We start from the raw sequence: 26,073 nt of genomic DNA, 5'->3' as shown, positions 1-26,073 counted from the left end.
TTATGATCTACAAAGACACAGTTCTCAGTTATAACCTTATCAGTAACATTCCTTTGTGAATGTTTCCCCTTCCAAATATCTTTTAATGAACACCATATCTAGTACTCTGTAAACCATGATCCTCAGATGTGGGAGCTTTGCATTTTCCACTCATTTAGTCAACTCTGGGCATTGCTAAAGATCAGTCTCATGTAATTCTGAGTTCGAAAATATCTTCTGAAAAAGGAAAAACTATTTATGATCCTTTTTTCAGTTTAAATCCTCTATAATATTTTTGATGAAGCTTTTTGACTTCAAAAACCCACATTTTAAACAAAGGTCTGATAAAACCCCTCTGATTTGCCACAGAAATTGATCTTCTGCTGTCCACTTCCATTCTTAATGAAACAGACAATTCAGAAACCTACAGGAACATGCTTTATTGATTCATTCACAAGTCACTAAAGCCTATGTTCCCTCCAATAAACCTAACCACATAGTGTTTCTCATGCACTGAATTGCAGGGAAGAAAGATGACCCCAGATCTGTTCTGCTGGAAGTCTAGTGAGACTAAAACACGCCCAATAAATGTAAACAGGGCACACCACTAAGCTAATGCCACTAAGCTAATGGCAAATGTGTGTGGGAGACAGACACTTATATTTCCTCTTTATTATTACTTCAGCTGAGCCTCTGCTTTCTTGTAATTTATTTAGCCAGGGCAGCTGTGCCCAGATGCATACCTGTTTCTTCACGAAGGTCTTTGTTTTTCTCAATTTTGTGGATGGATTAAACAAAGCAGGAGGAGGCCAACCTACATGAGTGAGGTCACCCAGTGACCTGTAATCTGCACTGCAGCAGATGCCCGAATTCTTCCAGGTTCAACACCTAATTTGGCATAAACCTGGAGTGTAGCTGCACTGCTCTGGATATTTTATAAATATGTCTTTCAATAATCTCCCTCCCTTCTTATGAAAGCAATAAGAAGCAGTGAGAACAGCAGAGCCTATATTGGATGAGCTTTCCTATTAAACTCCTCTCATGCATCTCAGCTGTGACCCATAGTAATCTGGGTAATCAAATAAGCCTGAATGCCCTGTAAGAACCTACGATGGTTCATTGTCTACCTGCAAGATAGAAGTACAAGAGAGCAGCTAGATACCAGGTATCAGACAGCAGTCAGAACAAGAGTGAACTTAAAAAATAGATGTTAGAAAACACAGGAAAACACATTATCATGAAAATATGCTTTGCACAGTCCTACTGGTACTTTCAAGTACCACCAATTCAACATTCATTTCCAATTCAAAACATTGCATCTACTTGTCCTGCTTAAGGGAATATGCTACACTCAGATTCAGTATCAGGTTTTATGGTAACTACAGTTAATCCAACTATTCCAGTAGGAATACCTTGAAGTATGGCATTTTTTCAGGTTCACCCACGCTTTACCAGAAATCCAAACAGTCTTTTGCCTTCTACCTTATGACACAATAGTTTTAAGGGAGCCCATTTCTCTTATATAATTCTAATATTTTTCTCCCTTTACATATGCTTTTGATAAGTGGGCACAGACCCAGTCAAGAGTAACACTCTTTACTGCAAAACTTATCTGTCACCTGTATTAGGACTTAGTGGGTTTAGTACAATTCTAAGTGAAGAATAGCTTCAGAAAGCAGCCTCTGCTGTTACTGGGATAAATAAGGTAACAAACAATTTAGTGGTGTATGGGGGAATGAAAATATTTTGCAATGCTCTTTAATATTTCCCCTAATTCTAAAATCAGCCAAAACTCCAGCATAAAAATCACTTTTCCTTTAGAATTGCCTCTCAGCAGGGTAGTAGGCACAAGTTATCGCTTTGTGCCATACTGTATGTTCAAAGCCATCAGCATTCAATGTGCTAAGAAGTGACACTGAATCCCACAATCAGAAATAAAAATGAAAGTTTCAAAAAGATTTCAGAATTTAGATGAATATAAATAGCTGCTTTGAAGATGGAAAGCATTTTACAGATTTACATTTTGGTCTGTTTTGAACGGATAAACAGACAAAAAAATATGTTTTTAAAAGGAGCACTATGATTTTCAGTTTAACACTTTCCATAATTAGATTGTAAGAAATACTAGGAGCCACAGAAAGAATTATTTATATTCACTGTACAGAAAGCTTATGTTTTACTTCTGCTTATTACTTAAGCTTCTGAAAAGCATCTCATTTTATAACCTTAACAACTATTAATGTAAGCCACAAGCTTTTTGCAAATGTAGATTCCCACTATCACCTTTCCCAACTATAAGGATTCAAAGAAATCAGGGCTCTATCATTGTTTAGTCAAGAGATTCAGAAGTTTTAGCAAAGGTTTTCTTTTCTTTTGAAAGACACAACTAATGTTGCCAAAGAATTCATACTAATTTAGAATTAAAAATGTTACGAAAAGTGCTCTGAAGAGAAAATTAATTGGAAAGATTCATACTCTAACACTGCCTGCTGTCACTTCACTCTTAATGACCCAAGTGGTTTTATAGTTTTCTGTGTTTTCCCTTAGTGCTGTACAATTTGATTTCCAAATCCCCCGAGAGCTCTGTGACAAATCTCCAGGGTGTTTCCAGGATGTAAAGGTCAGAGCTGAGGACAATGGGGATGGAGTGTGCAGAACACAAGTCTCAGAATCTCTTGCTTCAAATCCATCACTGACACAGAAACCAGGGTCAGTGAAGCACAAAGAGAAGACTCTTAAAGGAAAATCAACCATGGTGGGAACTTCCTGAGGAAAAATCAACTCTGGTGGGAACCTCTTAAAGATGTTAGAGTAACTGCTAGCAGAATCCAAGTGACATTCCTTAAACCAAAGGAAGAAGACAGCTTTCCCAGAGATCTGCTGCATGGAAATCAAACAAGCTTCCAAATTGCTTGAACAAAAATTATATACTGGGAAGCCCAAACCATGACTTGCACACTTGTCTCATGCATAACACTTGGAATGCAGGGAAATTCTCCTGTGCTTTATTCCTGGACTCCTTTCCACCCTATCCTCTGAAGGCTTTCTTCAGCCAGCTCCTTCCCTGCCCTCACACCAGCCTCCAATTTTCTGACGATATTGCTCTTTTGGGCTAGACACCATACGACCTTCCCTGTGCTGGCTGGCTCCACAACTGTTAAATTAGTGCCAGCCAATCTCTATCTTAGGGTTCCCTAACAAACTTATTACATTTTTTATTGTTTAATTATCATAATCACTTCTTAAGAACAACTGTAATACGAGTTAGTGGAACAGGTGCTGTAACTAGTAAAAAGTCTATGAAGAGAAAAATCAATATCCCACCAGATGTATGTAGAGGATATACATTTCAACATCACAAATTCCCTTTTGGGGACCTGAAAGTATTCTCTGCTGCTTCTGCATGATGTGCCTCAGTTTTAATTCACTTGTTATTCTTTGTTTAATCAAGTTAATCTGTAGTATAAATGTGAGCACCATAATGCTAATTTCTGCACTTGACATGCAAATATATAAACATTTGTGTGCCAAATTATTAAGGTTCTGTCCATAATGTTATGCCCCTATTTACTATCTATATTTAATGTCTTATGGATTTCTAAACATTTAAATTTATATCAGTGCTGTCACATATCTGCAAGCAGAGACAGTTTTATGAGCACTAAAAAAGCTGCAACACACAGCCACTAAATACTAATGACATAAATGGTATCCACTAATGGTCTCTATTTTTATTACAATGCAAAACTTCAATACATTGCAATTACCATTGCTCTAAGGCTGAACCATACACACTGTATAACGCCAACTTACATCTCTATAGCATAAAATGACATTATTTGTTGTTCAGCCCTGTACTGCAGATGTTGACTGAATGCTCAAGTCAGCAGTTGAAGCTAAAATTCACTCTATTTACAGAGTCTTACTGTTAACTAATACCCTAAATTGTCAGATATGCCAATGCCTTAGACATTTTTCAAAGCTTGCTGCGCTAATAGCATGTAAGTGTAGCACATGTCTTGTTGTACCTGTCAACAGCCCAGGAACTTTGCAAAGGTAAAGCATGTCAAAAAAAGGAATTATCTTCTTATGCTTCTGCGGAAAAAAAATCTTTAGTGAGTGATTTTTCTAAAATATTGCAATACAAAAGTGCATTCAGCAGAGCTTACTGTCTTGTAACTGGGTTTCTATTTCACATTTTTAATCTTAAATTTTAAATTTGTCATTCATAATTACAACAGTGTCTCCTTTTACTTCAGCTGCCAAAGAGAGAAAAGCTTCCTCTTAGAGCTTTAAGGCAGTGGAAATCTCAATGTTCATAAAACTGGATGAAAACAAGTGTATTTCAAAATATCTCCCACATGAGTTGGGGGTGGAGGGGTTAATTTCATTTCATCAATGCATTTTGCTTGCCAGAAACTTTCACCTAAATAAAGGAGAGCTAAGTTCGATTCTCAGAATTTCTCAAGCTGGTTCATCTCACATAAAACAAGTGGAATTAGATTCCCTCCCGTTGACTTCAAGAATAACCTCCAGAAAGCTGAAAGTTTTGTTTGAAACAGGAGACATTTTTCCTATTTCCATGCAGCTGGGAAGTCATTTACAAAAGGAAAACACTGGAGACAAAGTAGGTGTCAGACAGGGTAGCATTTTACATGCATTTTATGGCACAAGGCAGACAACAGAAACGTGCACACAAAATGTTTCCTTTCAAGGGCTGGCTAGTGAGAACAGCAAAAATTGGCTAGTGAGAACAGCAAAAATGAGGAGACATTAGTGTAATTACTGCAGAGTTACCAAATACTGCTTGTCCTTATAAATACAATCCAATCATCACTCATAACTTTTAGGGATGGAAAACCATTCCACCTGAAAGCTGTACTTTTTTAAAATGTTCTCACTCAGCTTGCAAAATCTAAACATACACAACTGACTAGAGAAGAACACATGATGTGAAATACATAGAATAATAATACCTAAACCTTACACATGGGAACACTGACATAGCATTGCTTATTTTTTTCTTCTTCCTTTCTCTGCCAAGATTCTTGAACATGGCAAGCACTCTCCAGTGCAATCTGAACCCACTTCAGTATCCTAATATTTTGACTAAGTGGGTTTTATAAAGGATCCCAGTTAACTACCTCTGTTGTACCATCGCAACAATAAAATATTCCAATTGAAAATCAAATGGCAGTTTTAATTTCAGAATCCAGGATTTCTCAAAACAAAAAAATTCATTTCTTTAAACAGTTGTAGGAAAACACAGCTTTTCTAAATAAGTAAAATATGCTATGCATTTTCTCAACTAGGATTTACAATAATAATTTTAACATAATAGCTCATTTTTGAAATTCAAAATGTTCAAGGGGGGGAGAGTAATTTTTAATCCTCTCTATACATCTTAAAACTTGAAATAAACTGGACTGACTGAGTTCACTTGCACAAAAATGAAATACTTGAGTACATGAAAAGCATTTTACTTAAATTATTTCCCCCACCTCCCCTTTTTTTTTTTTTTTGAGGAAACTTTTGGGTAACTGCAACCAGTTTTGAGGACTATTTTGGGCCTTTTGAAACGGCATCTTTGGCAACCTGCATTATTAGCTGTAATTCTTTCTCCTTGCTCAACAATCACATTGTAACAAAGGAAGAAGCGAGCTCTTTATAATAAGACCTTGGACAAAATCTGAGAGTATCAACTTGAAAGAAAATGTTAAATTTGTTTCAGTTTGTATGTGTAATGTCTCCACTAGAAAAGTAGGAATAGGTCACGGGCTGGCTAATGTTGAACCAATAAGTGCCTAACCCTTTTTTTTTTGTGTGTGTGTGTGGTTTTTGCTTTTTAGTGGGGTTTGTTTGTTTTGATGTAGTTTTCTTTATTTTCCCCCGACTTTGTCTTCACAAGTTTGCCCTTATAACTGTCTATGCAACAAAGCCCAATGTCACTCCCCTAACAGATCACACTTGATGAGGCGCCTAATTAAGAAAGCAGCTGCCCTAAAAACTCTGTAATATCAAGGAGACAGAATGAGACACCTGCAGAGGCCAAGTCAGGTGTCTCTACTTGAAAGCTCCCAAGCTCCTAACGCAGGTGTCTCAGGACAGCAGAGTTACATGGTCTGAAACCAGCCCATGACCCAAATAGGGAGTTCTGTTTCAGCCTAAAAAAGTGTACATTCCGTGAGGGCACTGACGAGAACACAGGTAAGAGCACAGCTGCTGCCCAGAATCAGAATTACAAAGGTCTCCATGGATATCACAGCCATTCCCAGAGCAGTAGGTCGGGTGGGTTTCCCAACTCGCAGGCTTGGCAGCTGTCTCTGGGCACCTTTCCTATCCTGTTGCTCCAGTCTCTTTTACAGTAAAAAAAGAACATAAGCTCTTGTGGAGCTTATCTCTACCTGGTTACACATAGCAAAAACATTCTCCTTCACTGAAACAACAAGAGGCTTTCCGTCCACTTCAGTGGATGATCAATTGAGCCCTAAACCAAAAGACTCTTGGCCCAGTTCCCTGCTTGGAATATTTGGCTATAATTTTATTTCAAACTGTAAAGACACTATGTGAAAAAGCACTCTAGGAAGCATGGCTGTCTGTATCTGTATTCCTTCCAAAGGGAATGCGGTAGAGTATTTACACCTAAGGCAATGGCTTTTTTAAGGTGTTTCCTCTGATACTAATAATACAATAAAACAGCTGTAACATCTGGAAGGTTTAGACTTCTGCCTTGTAACCATGCAGATGAATAGCTTCAACCTTTGCAAGAAATTGCAGTATGAATGTCTGTTTTATTCCACAGTTGTGTCTGAGCAGACTATTAATAGAATACTGATAAATGCTACAATAGCTATTCTTTTTCCTCCCCTTTTGCTTTTATGCTATTGCCAATACCTATCCATCCCCTGGTGCTGTCAGCTGATGCCTGTCTCATAACTCTTGGGGTAACAGCATGAGGCGAAAAAGAAATTAAGTTCAAATAAAACTGCCAGGTAGAATCAACATTATGAGATTATGGACTGAATTGTTTTCTGAAGCAGGCACATATATGCAGTGTTATACCACTAATGACCTACAAAGAACTTACATATTAAAATTTAATTACTATAATATTGTTTAAGAGATGGGAAAAGATACTAAAGGTGAATTTATTTTTCTAGGAGCTCTGCAATTTTTAATGGCAAGTAATAACTACATCTCTATACATTTCCTGGGGACTGTGTAAGTAGCACCACACACTGCACCATGTTCACATAAAACCAAAAGGTGTTATGAAGTCTTGGTAAAATGTGCATGTGGCTGGTAGGACATTCACCCAGGCCTTTGTCAGTCTGTGCCATTCTTGGGCACACGGCTGCATTTGTACACTTCTCTTGTTTGTGTTCACTCTTGTGAAATAAATCTAAAGATAGGGAGCTGCCACTGTTGGTCCTGTGAGTAAAAATAAATCCATGAGATTATGGAGAAGAACACACAATATAAAGACTACACAAGAATTATAAGGAAACCAAAAATCTGGATTTCTTGCTAATACTTGCAAGCTATGCAGCTAAAAATAAATGAGTATTTGATTGTGATACCAACATTAAATTATCAGTATAGCATGCAAATAAATGAAGTTGCTTACCATGTAACAGCAGTGTTATCCATGCTACTGTTTGTGTCACATATCCTAGAACCACAGTCAGATTCTTCATCTGGACTGCAGCAACTGCTATTGCTGTCAGAAGCAACCATCTCCTTACATGGGTCTTTCAAGGAAGCCAAATAATGAAGTGCCATGGAGAACAAATATATTTTTTCTCCCTGAAGCAATGTCTTCAGTGAGTTAGAGGAAACAGCTCTGTCCCAGAGAAGCCTCTAAGGCTGATGTTTCATCTGCTTTGAAAATTTGAATTTTCCAGAGTTCTCGGACTATTAAAATTGGAGCAAAAAATAACACATGTAAAAGAAACTAAGATAAATAAAAATCTGCTTTTTCTCATAAATGCCTAAATAAAGTTGGGAAGAATAAGAAACACCTAGATGTTTGTCCAATCTGAACAGAATCCAAGTCTGCCACAAAAGGCTCTAGCACATCCACAGTTTAAAGTAACAGTTTTACTGAGTAGTAAATATTTATCTTTTAAGATCCTTGTAGCAAGTACTGTAGAAACATGCATGCAAACATTTTAGGAATAGCTAACATTTGCTCATGGCTGGAAAGCCATATTGGTGAAGACACATAATCTTATAAAAATGCTTTGATAAAATCCTCAAGGAAACTACAAATGTAGTATGTGTGGAGTGGGATAGTCAAGGAAAATAAACTATGTGGTGTTTTCAGGAAATTGAGTCAGCTGTGGCTCTCACAGTTGGAAACCTGGACAACAACAGATATCAGAGGAAATCCCAAGTGTGTACTCACCAAAAGAAAATTGACTATTGGGAATTTCAGTGCACAAAGGCCTAGACTGGACCCTGTAACTCTGGTAAAACACTGTTATGAGACTGGAAAAAAAATTAACAATGCTAATGGCTGAATTCCAGTGAGTGCAAAAAGTGTAGGAAATTATAAGGATGCCTTAGTCATGGTGAAACAGATATCAAAAGAAGAAAGAAGTTCTAAGTACATCTGGGAAGGCAGGTAAAATAGACAGAGGGTACCTAAAACAGGGGCTGACAGCAAAGAGGGGCTGGTAAGAAGCAGAAGAAACAAAAAGAAATGGAAACCTTTATAAAGAGAAACATATTAGATGACTTGTAAATATATCTTATTGCTTATAAAAGGCAAGGATTTCTCTTCAACTAGGTTTTTTGTGTACTTATCTGTAGGTTTAGTGACTGTCAGTTTTGGAGATTACATCTTATGCATATTAGTCTTCAAACATATTGAAACTTTTTTTGACCTTTCCCAAATAATAAGTGGTATTTTTATGTAAATTAGTCTTCTTCAGTCTTTGTTGTGATATCAAATATCTTAAATATTGGGCATGCTTCCTGAAGCAGAACTATTTCAAAGAATGAACAAACTGAGAGTAAACAAACATGGCTAGTAACTTTAATTATTACCCAAAGGGACACCCAGAAACTGTATTTTAAATGCTTGAAAATTTGTGGTTTTCTCACACAGAAGTCAGAGAGGCAGCACTTTTCACATCCCATGGCCACTCCCGTTGATATCTGTTCCAAGAAAAGTTGAAATGTTCAATTCTGCTAAGTCAGGCTGACAGGTTTCACAAGACACAATGGACCAGGGAAACTCTGAACTGAGGGCTCATGGGCTAGGACCTGGTTACTGTTCACACTCAGTCCTCCCAGTCTGATAGTTTATAACTAACAGGAGTTTACCTGCTATAGCAAACCTTCACCTGGCATCTCCTTCACCTCTCCCTTTCGTATTTCCCTTAAACCCCAAATACCTGAGATGTCTAACAATGAGAATGGATCAGAATAGACTTAAAGGTGTGCACAACACAGGTTAAGAGCTACAAATCTCTCCACCCAGCTCTGCACTAGGCAGTAAGGAGCTGAATTAAATGTAACAGTAAAGCAGAGCTGAACTTTCAGATGCATCCCCTCCTCTTGCTCTGTCTTTTCTAGTAATAGAGATGCTGCTCAAAAACAATGCCTAACTAGCTGGTATAAACTAACTTTACATAAGCAGTTATGACCTTAACAAAGTTTGAACAGTACATAGCCTCTGGGTACTCTTTTGAGTACATTTTGAGTTTAAATTTAGATTTTTTATTGCCCTTGGAATGCTGAAATAAACTTTCAGTCCCACTGGTGCAACTCCAGGAAGAGACTATATTAAATTTCTCTGTTCATGAAGGTGTGTGCCTTCCTTCTATTCATTACCAGGCATGCAAGTCAATAATAAAGCTGAGCTGGTTTTATTCTCATACAATATGTACCTTACTATGCTTAGCAGAATTCTGCAAGGGCAGCCTATCAGCGAGTGGTATCATGTAAGAGCTGAGCATCCCATCAGGGATCTCTGAAGTTGAATACACAGATCTGACACACCCAGGGCCTTCCAGAGAATGGTCACACATCTTGGTCTTTACTTCTCTAGCCTGGGATAGATACCTTCAGTTTCCCTGTTTCTGCAGAATGACATTTAGAACTAACTCAAATCAAACCAATCAGCTTACTAAGATGGCATTGTGAAAACACACAGCAAAATTAAACTTCTGAGGTTTGAAAAGGCAAACCTAGAATTTGCTTATTTGATAAGGAAAGAAGTTTTGAATGCCCTAATATTAGTAACATGCACTAGCCTTACACGCCTAACATTCTACCAGCAAAAGGAAAAAGTGGGCCCAAGCAGAAATAACAACTCTGACGTGGGAACAACCTGACACATCAATAAAATTAAGAATCATTGTTTTGTCTGAGATTTTTTCCTCACTTCCTGAATCAAATCTGTCCCAGAGTCGAAACAATTTAGCTAGCTGGGAACAGGGGAACAGCAACATTTCTCTTACAGGTCACAAGGAAAGATTCACCCATTTCCTTGCTGGCTTAGCTGTGTAACTGGAAGAAGCACTCCTTGTTTCCAATGTACCAGTCCATAATGCTGCACAGGCCCAAGGCAGAACATTTAAGGTAACAATTGTAATATGCAGTGAAGCAGAGACTGCTACACACGAGAAGAGAGGCAAATGATCATTTGCCTCAATAAATAAATAAATAAATAAATAAAGTTGCTACTTAAGTTGGAAGTCAGGCAGATTCCAATAACCTGAAAATAGTCTTTGAGGCAAAATGGTGATAACCATGCTTATGACAAAGAAACGAAATGTGGTGTGTCTCTTGATGAAACATCATTATTTTGTTGATGTTCTGCTATCAAAAGCTCATTCAGTTCTGCTTTTCTTTTAAGCAAAAGTCATAAGTCTTTAAGGCACTGGGACCATGCCACAAGTTGTAGGTCCACATTGGTGGCAGAAAATGTTCCATTTGTGGGAAATTGGACAGAGGTCATACAAATCCTTACCCTGGTAATAGCAGCTGTAGCTGGTATGAAATGCAGTGTTAAATGAGAATAGAGCATGGAACATTTTATAATTATAGTTCTCCATTGAATTGTTTACTTTTCAAAGTGGTATAGAAAGAAGTACTTATGGTTTTAATCATGTTCATAACAGCAGAAGAGAATTTGTGATCAAACCTCTAAAAGTAAGCTTAAAGAAGAATCTGTCATTTTGATGGCTCATTTTTGAGATTTATATTTTGTTGTGGTTTTGTGGTGTTTTGGTTATTTAAAGACAGAGAGGAAGTTTGAGGAGAAAGCTGAGAGATTGTTTGTGTATTTTTAAATGCTGCCTGAGCAATACAATCAAATTGTATTGCCAGTGCTTCTCTGATCCCCTTTACCCAGAGGAAAGTTTGTGGTTATTTCTTCTTTCTGCATAGATCATAAACAAAAATTGCTTAACTTTCTCTTCCTCTTCAGCTCCTAACCTATTCACTTAAACTAGCCTAGAGGGACTTCTCTTGCTGGTTTGGGGGAGCTTCTTCCATATTTTTGTTTTATTTTAGGCCTTTTCAAAGCTGTTTTTTTCCCCAAAATAGCCTGCTATTTGGGGTTCTGGTCCTTCCTCCTCTTCTAAAGTATTTTGAAGTTTAATTTTATATCTTTTACAGGGCTTTTGATTTTTTTTTTTGGTGACTCTTACTGTTGACTTTTCTTTTTGCTTTTATAGATATTGATAACATTATGAATTATATTATACAGAAATAAAGCTCACTAGAATTGAAACTTGCTGCCATTTTCTTCCAGTTTCTGTGACGGATTGAGACTCCCTATAAATTTATTTTAAAAACTCCTTTAATCCTCCTGCTGGACTGATGTTTCCTTTCAGAGAAGAAGAACACTGTTCCAGCCACAAGAAATGACATACCATGAAGGAAATGAGGAAAAAAAAGTCCTGAGTCATGAAAGCAAAGAATACAAGTGAAACAGACTTGAAAGAGAATTAAAATCCACAGACTGGAAGGGACAGTAAAGTAGGATGGAGCTCTAATAGGAAGGAAATAGAGGACTGACTCTGTATAAGAACTAGGCAGATCAAGGAGGGAGAACTTGACCAAGGGAGAGCTGAACTAGAAGACACCTCTCACCTTTTAGCTCCATTCATTATCCTCCCTCTGTCTTCTGTTCCCAGGGAGAGCTGGGAGCCCTCCCAACAAACTTTTCCTGGCCACAGTAGCTGTTCTCAGAGGGTCACACAAGGACTGCCAGGGTGTAGTGATGGATCTGCCCCTCCTTCCAAGGGTGGGATGAATATCTGGGCTCCAAGGAACACAAGTCAGTTCTTGCTCCCACAGCACCAAGAAAAGGAAAGATTTGCATCTTAGGTCTGCAAGTGGATGTATTTTGTAAATAAGTGGTTCCCTTCTCTCCTGCTGCTCTGGACATCTGATTGCTGAGGAGGGTAAGCCCACTGCTAAGAGCTGCACACACGGCAGTGTCTGTCAGCAGTGAGGACACCTAAATCAGCCACCAAAGCCGCGCCACTGCGCAGGATCCCCGATCGCACCCTGCGCCCGGCTGGGTGCAGCTGGGCTGGCTCTCTTTTGGTCCATTACAGGAGCAATCTGGGGTTTCCTCAGTTCCTCAAGCTTCTTTCTACTCCTAAAAACCATTTTGGAAAATCCATGTTTACAGCAACTAAATCACTCTACACAAGGAGAGTTACAGTTAAATCAGAGCCCACAGTTACAGATACACTGCTGAATTTACCATTCTTGACCACTCTGGAGTGTGAGGCACCAGCACTTAAAACAAGAGCCAACTCAAAAAGCCGAAAAGGGCATCCTTTTCTTCAATTATTCCCATGGAATGCACAACTGGATTTTAAAAACCTATGTTCTTTTAACATTCATCCTTCTGAATAGGATGTTAAAAAAGTAAATCCCTCTGAGCGTCACAGCTATACTTTCAAGATGAGTCCAGCCATAAAAAAAGATTTTGTATGGATAACTGATACATTTCATACTAGGTGGAGAGAAAAAAAAAAAAAGAGATACCCCAAGCTATGACAAGTTTGCTGTGTAGGTGATATATGGTAGTAATTGACATCCTAACAATAGGAGACAATAAAGATACCTTGAAATTATTTTCTTCTCTATTTCTTCCCTTTCTGCTTTTCCTCCTCCATTTCTTCAGTAAGGCAGATCTACCAGCAAGACAATTTAATCTTCCAGGGATAAAGAAAGGTTTCCTTGTCTAAGAAAAATAAAAACTTCTACTGGTCAAGGACAGAAAGCCCAAGAGAAGGAATTATCTCCTGGCAGTGAGCTATGTTTTTTTATCTCTAGAAAGGGAAGCAGCAGTATTCTGGAAGAAATAACATTGATTTAGCTGGAATGTAAGGAAGATATCCTCTGTTTGATGTATGTAGCCTTCTGGACAGGGGTAGGACAATAGCTTGTACTCCCTGAACAAAATACCTCCTACTGTGTTTTCACTATCATTTAGTGAGTAGAATTTTATTCCCTTGTAACATTTAACTCTGAACCATGAGAAACTTCATGCTCAGTCATGAGCCTGGATGGACACTTATTTAATGAGCTACCAATAGGCTAATTCTCCTGGTCTCCTTTGCCATGCACAACTGAGAGAGGGAAGAGTCATTGTCCCATCCAGTATGGATAATAAAGTAAACCACACCAGGTACAATTTACCTCCTTGGCAAAACAGACACAGAAACCAAACCCCAGCTATTGTATAACTTTGCAAGTAGAGCAACTCTTTCCATCATTTTTGCTACTACACTTCACAATGTGGCACTATGTTCAATAATATTTAGAAAAGCAACTTATTAGTCAAAGAAACAAACTTGCTCACTTGGGCTTATATGTAAACACAGAACAAGCCTCCACATCTATCTTTTTCATGAACACACTTTTGACATCCACCTTAAAAGTAGCTGACTGTTGCTTGTGATTCCTTCTAAAGGAATGTTCCACTTCTCAAAAGGCCACTTTTATCTGCTGTCTTAAATATAAAACAACTCTTGTACTTCTATTACCCAGCTGAAAGCATACGGAGCTGGCAAGCTTATGCCTAAGTGATTTAACTTAGAAAACATGAAGCACCTTGCTGGTTTCAACTCCATGGACACACTTTTGACATCAAGCACATTCTTAAGTGCTTTGCAAAATGGTAGGCTTCTCAACAGAGTAACTAGAGATATCAGTATCTATCTCCATCTTTTCCTGAGGAACCAGTCAGAGATGCGGGGAGCCAATACTTCAGCCAGAATTAACGTATTACTGGTTTCCAGCAGAGATCCTAATACTGTATATCAACAGGGTTCTTCTAAACAAGAAAAAAAAAATTAAGTTAGAAAAGGAAAAGCACAGCACGAACAAGCTATAAAGGTAGTAGAGAAAACTGGAAAGGGCTACTAAAGGCAAGAATTATTTTAAGTTAATCTCAGAGATGACGGGAAGTCAATACACAAAGAGGGAGGCACAAACTGAGTTAGCACAGCCAAGAGGCTCTCCTCCTGACTGGCAAGGTTGAAGTATTGGGCCTTTTGAGAAGATTACTAAACCAGTTAAAACTGAAAAGCTGCACAACTCATGGAGGAAACTCAGCAAATGAGCAGCTGCAACAGAAGGAATGTCTCAAGATGTAAAGGACAGTATTTCTACAGCACGAGTGATGTAATGGACATAAACTGCTGTGGCAAAGAGTTTAAAAGTCTGCTACACGTGGTCATGTGTGGCCAGGGCTTACCTTGCCTGCCCAGAAGTGCTTGATGCTTCCTACCATTTAACAGTCCCTTTGCTTCAAGCTTGCAAAAACATTTCCTTGCTGTACAGCTGTAGAAAGGAGTGTCTCACAATCCTCCTCTGCCCCTGAGAACAGACTCGGGGTTAGTGCAACCTGGCCACAGTGTAATAGGAGGGAAATTTCCATAAACTGCAGAGGTAAAGGGCTGAGTGAAAAGCATCTGAGTCACACAGGAGCTCACTCAGCTGCACAGTGTACAACAGCCTTTGTGCAGAAGCATTCATTAGACACCAGTGTAGGTACAGTAAGACAGAAACACAGTGTCATGTGATGTGATATGCTGTCACCATTAAGGTAGGATGTGACACATGCATTTGGAAAATATAAAATATATTCACACAGCTTCAAATTGAGAGAATACAAGGCAAGCCAGCCTGAATGAACAGCCCTGCCTTCTTTGGAACGTGCTGACATTGATAGCACTGATCAGACCAGCTCCTAATTATATCAATTTATAAACAACACCCCAATATTGTATTTGCAACATCTTCAGCTTTGCTCAAAGCACAATACAGTAAGGGAACATTAAAAACATCAAACTAAAATGACCATTCTGCAGTTGATTTCTGATTATACAGGACTCATCTTGCCAGCTGCTGAAGCATAACCAAAGGGATTTGGCTGCATTTCCATGCTCTGAGCAGAGAACGGTCATGACAAACCTGTAGGTACTGACTAGCTGGCCTATAGAACTGCAGCTTCAGTTTGCTTGGTGTCAGGAGCCAACACCACCTTACACTGTGACCATCTCAGCCACAAAGTCTGTCAGAAACAAAAATTTTGTTTGTCCTTGATATTGTGTTCTCCACAGTTTTTGTGAGCACTTCACTCATTTTGTCTTAAAACAACTCCAGAACAGTTCAGCTATTTCCTTTCCCACACAGGCCAAGTATTCAAATCTTCAGTGCCATCTGAAAGACTACTAGTGAACAGAGGAGAGGTGGTTTCTTCCTAAAAACATCTATAGTTTCAAGAGAAAATAGTAACAGATATTATTTAAACAAATACTTAACTTGATGTGTTAAGTTTCAATGCTTTTTAATGGTCGTCTTTTTCCATCTTTAAAATATATAAATATTTTAAATAGGAAAAATTGTTATGGGACTAAAACAGTTTATGCACCTAAAACCCTACACTGATATAAATTTACATGACAATCACCAGATAACTCTGGACAGCTTTGACCCTGTGACATTCCAGTTATTTAAAAAAGAAAAAAAAAACCCAAGAAACAAAAACCAACCTATCCTAGGCATGTTTGGACAACTTTCTTCTTTGGGCAACAGCATGCTTGGACAACATTCTTTTTGGGCAACAGCATCCTTTCACCATGTGTTTACCACTGAAACTATTCAATGTCTCAACAGTTATCCAGAATACTTACATGATCTTGAAAACATGGCCAAAAGAATTCAGTTGTGTTGTGTAAGGCTACATGAAAAAATTAATATGAGAAGAAGAACTATAAATGTGTTTCTTCAAAAGTTCTGGTCATCCAAATAATCCTTGTCTTATGCAAGTGTATCTACTGCTTGCAACAATTCCGGAACTGGGACTGGGATGTATTTCTGTAACAGCAGTTTCCTGAATTCTGCCATAATATCCCACGGGCAGAATAAGTTGCAAGAATCTGCACTGCAACACAGCTATGCAAATTTATGTCAGCAGAAAAAACTCATTTAACGACCCACTGGAATTTAAAACCATATCTTCCAAACTGAGCCCTGGTACCTCTACTTTAAAAAAATAAAGATCCTCCTCTTCCTGCTATAGAAAAAAGCTGATTTTTCTCTTAATGCATTTGTTTCAAAGTCCTTTCTTATCAATAAAGTCTTTCCACTATGTGTATTAGGAAAATAAATATGACTTTCACAGGTCAAAATGCTATGTTAAACCTGTGCTTCAAGACAATGATGTCTTAGTTCCATACAGGAAAAAAAAAAAATTCCAAGTTTGGTCAGAGCTGTGCAATTTTTCTTGTACATGATAGGCTAAATGCAAAGCTGCTGGGTTTGCATATATTGATGGTGGTTGATTCCTAGTAGAGCTCTCAATTATCTTAATCAAGCCACAATAGAGACCTGGGAATATTGCAGGAAACCCAGAAAAGGTCTCTGCTCAATGCAGCACTGTGAGAAGTTGGCCACATGACAAAGTGCACAGCTACAGGAATAAGAATTTCTGTTGTGGATATAATAACTGCTGAGCCTCATCTCACTCTTCTGGATAGAGCTGGTCCTGCTCAAAGGAGGAGTTTCAAAACTAGCGGCTGCAATCCTCTGGGTTGTGTGAACAATTGAGCCTTTGGAAAGGCTCTTTGAAGACTAAAATAGTGAGATTAATCACTCAGAAGACAGCAAAGGAACAATAAAACCAGATAAAAAAGACATACATCAGAAGCTTCTCTTTCCCCACACCTCAACAGACAGAATTGTAGGGAAATTCAGATCTATTGTCAGCTAGGAAACACAAAACCAAGTAAATAAATTATAAAAACATACAAAAGGGAATTATGAATCCATGCCAATCAGTAATTTTAAAACATGATTCAATGTATGCTGAAAAATTTGGGGAGAATTAAAATAGGAAGGATAACTGACCCATGAAATTTCAAGTCCTGTGGACCAGATTTTAACAACTATGAAATCAGGAATAGTACCACATGCATGGCAAAGAACAAAATACTTCTTCATTCTTTCAGTGGAAATGGTAGTTATCGAGTCAACATATCGGGCAGTGTGGCCAATATCCTGAAGAGTTATAAAAGAAATTTTGATGGAAAGAACTGTAGGGTGAGCAACATGTCATGTTCAAAACTTTTTTTAAGTCTCAGCATTTTTATTTTGTAAGAAATATTGACCTGCTTTGGTGACAAGACCACCAAAAAACAGCTGTCATGCAATTAGTGGCATGGGGGGTTTATTAACAGAAAAGGCTCAGGACTATGTTAATTTACACTAAAATAGTTACATTTTTAAAAGGGTTGTTACTACTGGAACAGTATAGAAGCAGCTCAAGGAGGGTGGCCCTGACTTGAATGACCCTGAGGCCCAAAACATTGAAGGTGCATTAAAATTTATTAGCATGAAGTCCAACAATGCAGTGAGAATTTCCCCTACAAGCTGGATGACTATTAACTGCAAACAAAGCAGGAGTCCTTCTGTGAACCTTTAGTCCTTGAACAAGTGTTGTGTAGACAAAAAAAACAAACCCTGGAAATATAACAGCAGTTGAAGCACTGATACTTCTTCGAACATACTGTATGCAACATAAATTACTAATGTGAATGACAATTATTCACATCTTTTGTCTTCATTTTGCTCCAACTCTTCCAACATCTCTTTCCTGGGTCGTCTTTGTTCTGATAGCTTAGCAGAATTTCAGTCAATTAGAAGGTCACCAACACCAAAAATGCTAGGAGCAGCCTGCTGCACAAAGACTCATTACTAAGTCTGAATTCTTCTTTTTAGTGATCTAGGCACAAGAGGCATAAGACCCTTGGGAATATTTTTCAAATCTACATGCTCATGCAATGTTAGACCCATTCTCCACAACTCCCTCCTAAAGAAACATTTCCCAAACAGGGATTTTCAGTACCCCAGATGCGTCCTGAGTTCAGAACAACTGTTTCATTTTAGGAATCCCATACTGTAAGAACCTAAGTGCTGCTGGTGAAATGGGACATGGCTCATTACCACATCTCCCCAGCTGTATAAAGCTGCAGAAAGGCAACGGCCTTATCTTCCTCTCTTGTCCAACAAAAGGCTCAAAGCTGTCACGGGGGAAAGGGGAAACGCACTGCACCCAGATGTGCACAGCTGATTACCCTGGGACCAACACTGCTTTTGACTCTGGACCACCAGAGCAGAGGAACCCCACCGTCCTGTCTCCTAGGAACACATCGTAGGAAGGAAGGAGGTACTAGCGGAGGGTGCGGGAAGTGCACCCAGTGCAGGCGTCACCGCCTCCAGCCCACACTGGATTTTCAGCGAGTGCCCCAAGAAAAAGCGGCTGATTACTGCCAGCCTTGACCGAGCCCTCTCCTCCCATGCAAGGCACACAGCTTGTTTCACTCTTCAAAAAACCACAAGGCCTCTTTTCTTTTTGGGCAAGCAAAAGAGAGGCCTTTTTGGCAACTCTTAGCTGGCAGAATACACATCACGCTTCACCCACTGACCCTGTCTGAGGGTGAATCAAAAACGGTTCTACAAGTGTGTGTCCCACCCGGGATTTCTGCACTACAGGGGTTCCCTCAGGACCTGAGCCTTCCTGCTCGCCCTCTGCACATCCCACTGCAGATGCCTCCAGCAAAACTCTGATCTCTTCCCTTCTAGACCACTTTTCCTTTTAAGTGGAAAGGACACTCTCAGAGGCCACCGTCAAGAAGAGAGAGACCAGATGGAGTACACAAGCTGCTTCCAACTTCCTCACGCCCAGTCCTCACAGTACTCTCACAGTCCCCTCCCTGCCTCTAAAATCTCCCGCTGTGACCAGCCCGCTCCGCTCCCCGTACCTGTTGCAGCCCTTCGCACTGCTCCAGCCGGGGCTCTCCAGCACTCGCCGATCTCCAGCTCGCAGGAAGGATGCGGGCAGGGCTCTCGCTGCCGGGGGCGGCACTGCCGCTGCCAGAGCTGGGCGAGCCGCCCCCCTGACCCCGGGCAGGGCGCAGCTCTCCCCGCTCGGCAGCGGCGTTGCCTCGGAGCCGCGCAGCCGCCGGCGGGGCTGCAGGGAGCCGGCTGCCCGGCGATGCACGAAGCCCAGCCTCCGCTGGCTCCTCGGGAACCGCCGCTTCCAAACGAACTTATTTGGCTTCCAGAGGTACCTGGGGGGCAGACAAAGGGAAATTATGTTTTGCAATGTCGAGTGTGCATTAACTATTCCCTGAGTTAATCGCATTTGACTTGCTCTTCTGTTGGACCAAACTCCCCGTCTCCTGCTGGAGTCATTAATCTGTACCTTCTCATCGTTTGCGCAGAGGAGAGTTGGTTTGTTTCTCCCTTTCCACCCCCTTCGCCCCCACTCGCAGTCCCTAAAAACTCAACAATTAAAAATGTGGGTTTTCCCTTTAATTCCGCTATGTTGTGTAATTATATTCACATTAGAAATCAATCAACATTGGTCATTACCATTAGTGATATGCTCATAAAGCAAACACTAGACATGCTAATGAACTGAATGAAACATAATTTCTTGTTGTGTAAACTCATGCTCAACGCTAATCAGCAATAAATTCAATCAGACATTACATACATCAACTGAAAACACATTAAAGCAGGGTACAGAGCAGCAGCTGCTCGTTTCTGGGGGCAGCGCGGCCCCGTATCCGGAGCAGCCCAGCAGTGCCACGGCCGCGGGGGCCGGGGACGAGGCCGCCGGAGCCCTGAGGAGACACGACCTCCCTAAAAGGGACCCCTCGGTGACGGGACCGTTCGTGGCTGCTCACCGGCCGTGGCGGGGCTGCCGGGCAAAGCCGGTCCCTTTTCTGTCTCCAGCTCCGCACAACTCAGACAGCAGTGCCCACAAGCAGACCCCAGGGCCCGTCCGGCTCCGCAGCTTAAAACGGCACCCAGGTCCAGTTCCTTCAGCTTGGTTACCCCCTCGGAGCCCATTATCCTCCTAGGACCCGCCCCCGGCCCTGCGGCTCGCCGGGCCTGGCGTTGCCCAAGCAGAAAGTGACCTTGCCTCACCCACGCAGGTGCGGGCGGTTTCCAGAATGAGAACGGGCTCCGAGCAGGTGCAACCAAACACTCATTTAACATTCCCGTACCATAAACACGGGTCCAAAGCACCGGCCACGTGTAGACATTGCGATGGTTGTAGGCGTGAGTGAGGCCGGCTGGCCTGGGGATGTCCCGCGCCCTCTTCGCCCCGTCGGGGCAGCGCCGGCCCTGGAAGCTGGGCAAGGACGGCTTCCCCCGGCCGCCCTCCAGTCCGATCGGGGTGCACCTTCACGGCCTTCATCTCCCTGCCCGCCGGGGGCGCAGGGATGGCAGAAAGGGGCTGTTTTTAAACACAACGCTTCTGGTGAAGTAAATCATGGGGCAGCAGCCCCGCCGCCGCTCGGACGCACCACCCGCCCTTCCGAGCACCGAGCCCGGGGGAGCTCCGGGCCGAGCTGGAGACGGGAGGCAGCGGGACCCGCCCGCCGCTCCGGGGAGCCGGGGCGGGGTTCCGGGCCAGGCCCCCCGCCCAGGACACCGGCAGGGGCTCCCCGGCCAGGCGAGAGAGCTGAGCGCCACGGGGGTTCCGGTGCGGCGGCGCCTTTACCTCCTCAGCCAGGACGCCGAAACTCCCGCTCCACCCCGGGCGGCCCCGAGGTGCGGGGCTCGCTGAGGGGAGCATCGCTGAGCGGGGTGGGGGGCTCGCTGCTCGGGCGCGGAGCAGACGAAGCTGTTTCAAGCAGCCACGGCGGCGTTTTGTAACAGCCGCAGAGCAGCGATTTGCTGTGATCGGAGTAATGTAATTTCCAGCTGCACAATATTAATGAGACGCTCAGAACCAGGGGAAAACTTTCAGCGGAAGGCGGCGGGTTTATTTGCTTCGCGTTAAGGGAGAGGAGGGAAAAGGAAAAAACAAAAGACGAGCATCAGCATCATCAGTCCCCGCAATTGCGGCGATCGCCGGGATCCCCCGCGGCGGGCCCAGCCGGGAGCTGCTGCCTGGCTCCGGCGCGATGAAGCGGGGAGGGCACAGGGACGCCGTCCTTTCTCTTGCAACCCAGTAGTTTTTGCTACCCCCCCCGCCCCCCTTTTTTCCCTCCACTGCCCACTCCCCGCGGTCACGGGCGGCAAGGGCGGCTCCTCTAGCCCTAACCATACTCTTCGGGTGAGGAGGGCGTGAAGGGGGCGCGCGGCTGGCAGCCGGGCGGGAGGGAGGCGGCCCAGTGTGAGAGGCTTCAGGGGACAGTAATGAAGAGTCTCACGTTGAGAGAGGAGCGTGAGGCCGGAGAATGCGACCTGTGGGTTGCCTTGACCAGTTTGTAACTCCAGGTGAAAACAGCCCGGCTGCCTTCCGTCATTATTCCTTCTTCATAAGACTCAGTTGTTCCCTCGCACGGCTCCTGGCCGGCGGCCGCAGGTGCCCAGGCTCCCGGCGAGCTGCTGGGGGGTGCTGAGGAGGGCCGGCCCGCGCCTTCCCTGCTCCTGCGGGGCGCGAAGCAGGGCCTGGGCCAGGCGGCAACCGCGGGGCCAGAAGGCGTTTTGGCCCCTGCGCCACAGGGTGACAGAGGAGTAGGAGCGGACGGCAGGCTGGTGTATTCCACTTGGAGCTCAAGGGCCGCGGCCATCCCCGGCTCTGGCCGACCCCGCTCCCCGCCGCCGCCCCTCGCAGAGCACGTCCCTGCCCGCCCCGCCGGTCTGTTTCCAGGGCAGAACCTGTGAATAAAGCGAGAAGCGTTGCTTATTGTGCTCGTATTAATCCCCCCCTCCTTGGAGCTAATTAAATTCCTCCCCGGGAGCCGGGGATTCGCGCGGCTCCGTTGGTGCCGCAGCCGGGGCAGCCCCGCGCCGGCCACCGCCGCGCTACGCACACAGCCCGGGGGTCATTTCACCGATTTATTTCACATTAAAGTTTAGATACAATTAAATCCTCGGTACGCACCTTTTAATAAAAGTAGTAATCTCTTTGAGTACTGCAAAATTATAGCATTTATATCTCCAAAAGACGGTAAACAAATAATACCAGCGAATCAATAGTACCAGCATCGAGTGCACATGGTCAGGTGGTTTTAGGCGGCCGTATAAAACGCGATCTGGTTTAGAGGATATAATACAGATAAATGCTATAAATAAGTGGATATGAGAGAGGGCGTGAATCTTCCTCCCATTGATGGGTCCGCTCGGGCTGCCGGCACTGCCCGCGGGGCTTGTGGGACCCGTGCGGGCGAGCTGCGGGCAGAGGGGCAGGGGGCTGCACCCCTGAGCCGGTCCCACGGCAGCAGCCCGGGGACGCCACCGACCCTCCTCCCCCCGCCTACCTGCATTGAGAAACCTTATTTCTGGTTAAGAAAAATAAAAGTCCCATTCAAACTTTATTGAATTAAAGCAAAAATTAATTTTCGATATTCACACATATATTACAGAGTAATAGTAAAAGTTCAATATACTTCCTGGCATTTAGTTGGGCCACATTGTACAAGAGCAAAACAAGCATCAAAACATTTAGCAGCCTTAAATTTCACAATCACTCAGAATTACATAGAAATATTGAAATACTCTAGTCAGCCTTGGCTGTGGATAGTTCTTCATGTAGAAATTTTTCCTTTTGCCAGCCAGTACACAGCAAGAATTGCATTTTCCTTTCCATCATGGCATCCATGTATTCAAAAAATACTTTGCTTTTTTCTTTTTTTTTAAAAGTTAAACTCAGAGAAAGAGTCAAGATTAACATGTTTTAAAAACAAAACTACAAAATATGCTGTAAAGGACAATGAAAATATCTAAAGTCTACTTGTGTGAGGCAGAAGCCATGGGGAAACAATGGCAGATTACACCAATGACACAGAGATGGGAACTAATTTTGTGGGAGGAGAGAGAAGAATATAAATGGGGGTTTGATCAATTATAGTGTCTCCCGCCTGTTGGCTGCAACACAACAAAAATAAGTAGTAATTCTTCAAAGCAGATGTACACAAACCTAAGCAGGATTAAGCTTCTTTAATACTTGAATGTAAAAAGTCTGCTGTCCATGACTCTTCAAACCCAGCTCTGACTTGGGAATTTGTAAGAGATCTCTCCCTTTTCTTGGATGAGAAGTGATTTAAAGCGGGAACACTAGAAATCCAGAGAATGTTGAATACTTCCAGCCTCCCATCAAGTTTCCTCTCTCCAGTTTTAGGTAAGCTCTGTCTCCTTTCTCCATCTGAATCAGGACTCCGTTGCTAGCAGCTTCTCGTGTCACATCTTGGTCCCCTGCAAAGGCAGAAATCACTGGCCACCCATTTAGCATCAAACTCACCTAAAGAGCAAGATAAAACAAAGCCCTCTGTCAATTAAAGTCAGACAATGACACCGCTGGGGCTCGACTAGCAGGCAAAATGCTTAGCTAAGAAAAGGCCTCTTTTGACAGCTGAAACTCTAGCCTCATAAAAAAGAAATACCAATCTAAACCCAGCTAAGGTATGTACTCCAAAGGAAGAAGCCTTTCACCACTGTTTTAGACCGACAACCACATCAAAACACCCGGTGCATATAAAGCAGGACATTGATCTTATTTTGGAGAATTTCAATAGGGTGCCTGTGTTTTCAGGCTATGAAAAGAGGTCTGCTTGTACTTATTGAAAGATGGCTTTATGTGAAACCTCAGAGACAGCGAGGAGCAGAGCCACAGCCGCTGGAGTCAGGGCCTTTGAAGTGTATTCAAGGGATAGTTTTCCTTTGTTAGGCAGCAAAGACAATATGCCACAACAGAGTCAATAAGCTCTGCTAAGCTCGCGTTAATGATCCCGGAACTGCGTACCCCACGTTAATAATACACTACCTGCCCAATCTAAAGGTGGTAAACCACTTGCACCAGAACGGTGCTATATAGCTGTCCATTCTCCTATGCAAAGTGCATATTTATACAGTCAGATTTCCTGTCTTGGTTATGTTACCTGGCTTCAGGCCGGTAATTTATTAACCCTACCTAGGGGAGCGTATGCGTTGAATCCCATAGAAAAGGCAGGTACGTATACAGCAGCTGCATAGACATGCACAGATTCATCATCGTTTCCATGCCATAGGCACCTCCCTGAACCTCAAACCCCTATGGAACCTCAAACCCCTATGAAACCTCCTGCCACAGGAGAGTGTGGGTGAGAAGCCCGCCAGGGGCCGTGGGTCCTACGGGCTGTGTGCAGGGACGTTCCGGCCAGCGCTCCGCGACACTGGGCAGTCCGAGTGCCCGGACAAGGTGGGAGAGGGCGGCAGGCGGCCGGGACGGCTCATGCGGACAGGGGCCGAGCGGAGGCCTGTTGGGGCTCCCCGGCCCCTTGGGCACCGTCCCTTCGAGCGGAGAATCGCCGCAGGTCTGCGCTCCCGCAGCGGCTCAGGGACACGTCCCACCCCGCCGCCCGCACGGCCCCTTGCCCGCCGGGCCGCCGACCCGTCCGCTCCCTCCCGCGGTGCCCGCGGAGCTAGGCGACGGCGCTCGGGGCTGACCTGGATGGTTTGCCTGTTGTACACTTTCACCACGTGAAAATTGAAACTGTAAATCCCTTTCCTGGGCGCGATGAAAGTGCTCCGCTCCGAGTCGAAGTTGCTGCCGATATTCACTAGTACCTGGGAAGGGAAGAGCACCATCAGCACCAACGCGGGGCTACTGCCGCCCAGCCCCGCGGCCACCCCCGGCCCTCAGCGCCTCCCCTCCCGCGGGCAGAGCCCCGCAGGGCGGCGCGTCCCTGGCCCGGCCCGGCCCCGCCGCCGGCCCCAGCAACTTCTCCCGCGCGTCGCACCCCGAGCCTCGGAGCTCCCGAGCCAGCCGTACCCGCCCCACCTGGTCGAAGTAGATGATCATGGTGCGGTTGCTCATCTCGGAGGGCTCGTGGTTGGTGCTACGGATGGCGGAGAAGGCGACCTTGGCGCTGCCGGAGCGCACGGAGATGCCGAGGGCCGTGCCGGTGGGGTCGGAGGTGGGGTTGGAGTCGCACACCACGAGGCACTTGCCCTCCAGCACGATGGGCTCCGTCTCGTTCTGCCCGCACGCCACCCACGCCGCGCCCAGCAGCAGCCCCAGCCCCAGCCCCAGCCCCGGGCCCCGCATGGCGCCGCGCTCCCTTCGTTCCGCGCCGCTCCGCGCCGGGCGGCACCGTCCGGGCTCCGCTCCGCTCGCTCCCCTGCCCCGCCGCGCTCAGAGCGGGGCCGAGCGCGCCCCGCCGGGTGGGAAGCGGCCGCGAGGAGGCACGGGAGCGCCGGCACACATAGCGCGGCGCGGAGCGCTGCGGTGCGGAGCGGGGGCCGAGCGGTTCGAAGCGGAGCGGAGCCGCCCGCCGCGCCGAGCGGGGCTGAGGGAGGCGGCGGGAGGCGGCGGCGCTGCCGGGGCTGCCGGCGAGCACAAAGACGGCGCGGGGCGCGGCCCCGCCTCCCCACCGGCCCCGCGCTGGCGTCAGCGCCCCGCGCCCGCCTCCGCCGCCCCGGCCCAACCGGCGCCCGCCGCGCGCCGCGGCCGCCAATGGCCGCGCAGTCCGCCTGCCGCCGCCCGCAGCCGCCGCTTTTGTGGGGCGGCGCGGGCGCGGGCGCGGGAGCAGGTGCCCGGCAGCCGCCCGCACCGCACCGCACCGCACCGCACCGCACCGCACCGCACCGCACCGCGCCGCACTGCTCCGC

General features: G+C 44.3%; 1 protein-coding gene across 1 annotated transcript; it reads right to left on the bottom strand.

Moving 5' to 3' along the window:
- Positions 1-22,780: 22,780 nt before the first annotated feature.
- On the bottom strand, positions 22,781-25,525 carry CBLN1 (cerebellin 1 precursor). Its single transcript, XM_048316806.1, has 3 exons — positions 25,244-25,525; positions 24,910-25,029; positions 22,781-23,725 (listed from the first exon to the last, which is right to left on the bottom strand). The coding sequence occupies exons 1-3, from the start codon at positions 25,508-25,510 to the stop codon at positions 23,528-23,530; spliced, it is 585 nt and encodes a 194-aa protein (XP_048172763.1). The 5' UTR covers positions 25,511-25,525; the 3' UTR covers positions 22,781-23,527.
- Positions 25,526-26,073: the final 548 nt, after the last annotated feature.

The sequence above is a fragment of the Corvus hawaiiensis genome, chromosome 12 (assembly GCF_020740725.1).
Source record: "Corvus hawaiiensis isolate bCorHaw1 chromosome 12, bCorHaw1.pri.cur, whole genome shotgun sequence".
NCBI lineage: Eukaryota > Metazoa > Chordata > Aves > Passeriformes > Corvidae > Corvus > Corvus hawaiiensis.
Note: the sequence above shows the minus strand (reverse complement) of the source record. Positions and strands in the feature narration are given on the sequence as shown.